This window comes from Trypanosoma equiperdum (assembly GCF_001457755.1).
Source record: "Trypanosoma equiperdum strain OVI genome assembly, contig: ctg_446, whole genome shotgun sequence".
Taxonomy (NCBI): domain Eukaryota; phylum Euglenozoa; class Kinetoplastea; order Trypanosomatida; family Trypanosomatidae; genus Trypanosoma; species Trypanosoma equiperdum.
The window spans coordinates 1,243-3,651 of NW_027124361.1; the positions used below are offsets into that span (position 1 = coordinate 1,243).

A 2,409-nucleotide genomic window follows, 5' to 3' on the forward strand; every position below is an offset into this window, starting at 1 on the left:
AAAAGAATATAGGTAATTAAAGTGAGTGAGTGAGTGAGCGAGATTTGGAGAGAAAGTGGAGATGGAACTTGCGCCGTTTCTACCGGCATTCTAACCAATGGCGTAATCATGCACAAGGCGATAATGAGGTTGAAAGTGATGGTCAGAGACAGAGTACAGTGTGCAGAAGAAATAGAGTCGCTGACAGTGACACAAAGAAGCAGTGGAAGTGGGAAGAACCGAATACCGTATTGACAATATGCTCTCAAGATCTTTTTGAAGGATTCTTTTTTAAAACTGACGCACTGTCATAAATATAAAGAAACATAAGCCATAGAATTCATCTAATAGGAGCTGTTCACTTTGTATAAAAGTGCACTGCTCACAAGATATAACTAAATCTATAAAATAGAGACGTAAAAAGCAGTTGATGGTCGGAAAGACACCTGACTAAAGAGCTAAAACCCTCAATAAATTTATAAAGGCTAAGACTAAACGCAAGAATGCATAAAAATAGCAGAAAAAAGGAAATAAAGGCGTTATTGCGTCACAAAATGTCTTAGAAAAAGAAATTAATTTTACTTACACTAAAGTAAATAGAAAAAGTTATTAGCAACAAGAATTTAGTTGTTTACTAGAGTCGAGAATGCAAAGTTATGAAAATGTAGTTTAAATCGCATATTGAGTATATTAGAATCAAGCCGACCACAAGAGTACAATATGACCTTCTAAGATGAAGCAAACACTCAAAGAGAAGCCATTTCGAAGCGAAAATTTACTTCTTTCACAGCTTTTTTAAACACAGAAATTCAAAAGAAAGCAATAGTGATAAAGAAGGGTAATTAGGAAACCGCATTTCCATGACACATAAAACTTACGTAGTAAACCAGTATATAAGCCGAAAGGAGGTGACAATATAGACCAAAAGAAACTCGATAAAAATAAAAAATAACGTCTACCTGTGGACAGAAGCTTAGGGGAAATTGGGCTCCTGAAACACCAGAAAATCAATTAACAACACCTATGTGGTGGAATCAAAAAAAGCCAGCATACCAACTTATCGATAAATAAAAAAAGCAAGCATGAAAACGTACATAACAAAGAGACGGCTAAATCTAACGTCGAAGAAAAAGGCAGCAACTATTTGCGGTCAACTGGAAAAGTGTCAATGTTAAATGGCCGTGTGGAGAACAAGAAGCAGCCACTGAGCCGAAATGAATTAGTACATGAAAATTCAGCATCTAAAACAGGATGACATAGGTTTATCAGAAATAGTCATGATCCAAAGAAAGAAAAGTTTTTTGAATCAATATTTACACCTAGATGCAGAAAGACATAACGCACACACCCCACAATTAAAATTTAAGCTCAATAACAAAAGCAACCTTCAGTACCGCCAATCTTTCCGAGAAAATAAGTAGGTTTCAGAATCAACGGGGTGAGCAGGATAGTGCAAGCAGAGATGCGTAAAACCAAGAACAACCAGAATCTAGAAATATGAAGCTTCCTGACGTTAATAACGGTAATAGCTGTGTCCGGCGAAGAAACGCCAGAACAAATTAGCAAAAACGCTTGCGGCACAGCGTCATTACTATGGATAGTAACGGCAACTGTTAAAAGAGGAGTTTTAGCGGCTGTGAAGCCAAACGAAGGGCTGAACAAAAAACTAGCACAGGCAACTGCCGCAGCGCTGGACCCGACTCGAAAGGATCTTGCAAAGGCTGCCCGCGCATTACTGCCGGTTCTGGCGAAGAAAGAAGCAGAAGCGCGCGAAAGAGCAGCCTCAATAACGAGACAGTGGCTGCAGGGCCTGATAAGCGCGGCCAATATCAGTGGACAGCAGCAGACTGTGGCGTTCCTGACGACCGCAGAAGTAGCAGACGGCACTACAGGACAAAGCGACGTGGCAAGCGCAGCAGGCGGCAAAGCCAACATAAATTTAACTTAAAGCACACCAACGGCCTCGCCTCATGCGGTGACAGCGTAAACAAGGCCGTGGCCGAACACAATGCCTGGGCCACTGTATTAGGAATAAAAAAGTACACCATCCATACAGTGGCAGCAGTAAAAAGCAAATCAAACAACAGGTTCCCAGCGTTAGGCAAAGGAAATGCCGGCAGCAACGCCTGCGAAGTAAATGGCGCCAGTGAAAGACCTATGACGGTGACCAACAACGACATCTGCATAGCGGGCGGACCTATATTCACCACGGCAGCCCACAAGCTAGATAGCGGCACCGCAGATGACTACGGGCGAAAGCGAATACAAGATTACAAGGAAAAGGACCCAGATCATTACGTCACACAGGCAGTAGCGGAAATCAAAGAAGCCCTCAACGCAGTGACGGCAGCAGAAACCGCATTTGATCCAAACAACCTAAGCAGCTTTACGACCGTCGACGATTTCATAGCGGCGGTGGGCGCAATCTAC

The 2,409-nt window shown here is 42.2% G+C and overlaps 1 pseudogene across 1 annotated transcript in view; it reads left to right on the plus strand.

Moving 5' to 3' along the window:
• The first annotated feature begins 1,441 nt into the window (after window positions 1-1,441).
• Window positions 1,442-2,409, plus strand: part of TEOVI_000188000:pseudogene — a 1,364-nt pseudogene continuing 396 nt past the window's right edge. The window contains 2 exon segments of the mRNA in view: window positions 1,442-1,915; window positions 1,918-2,409. Of these exon segments, the coding sequence occupies window positions 1,442-1,915; window positions 1,918-2,409 (966 nt within the window).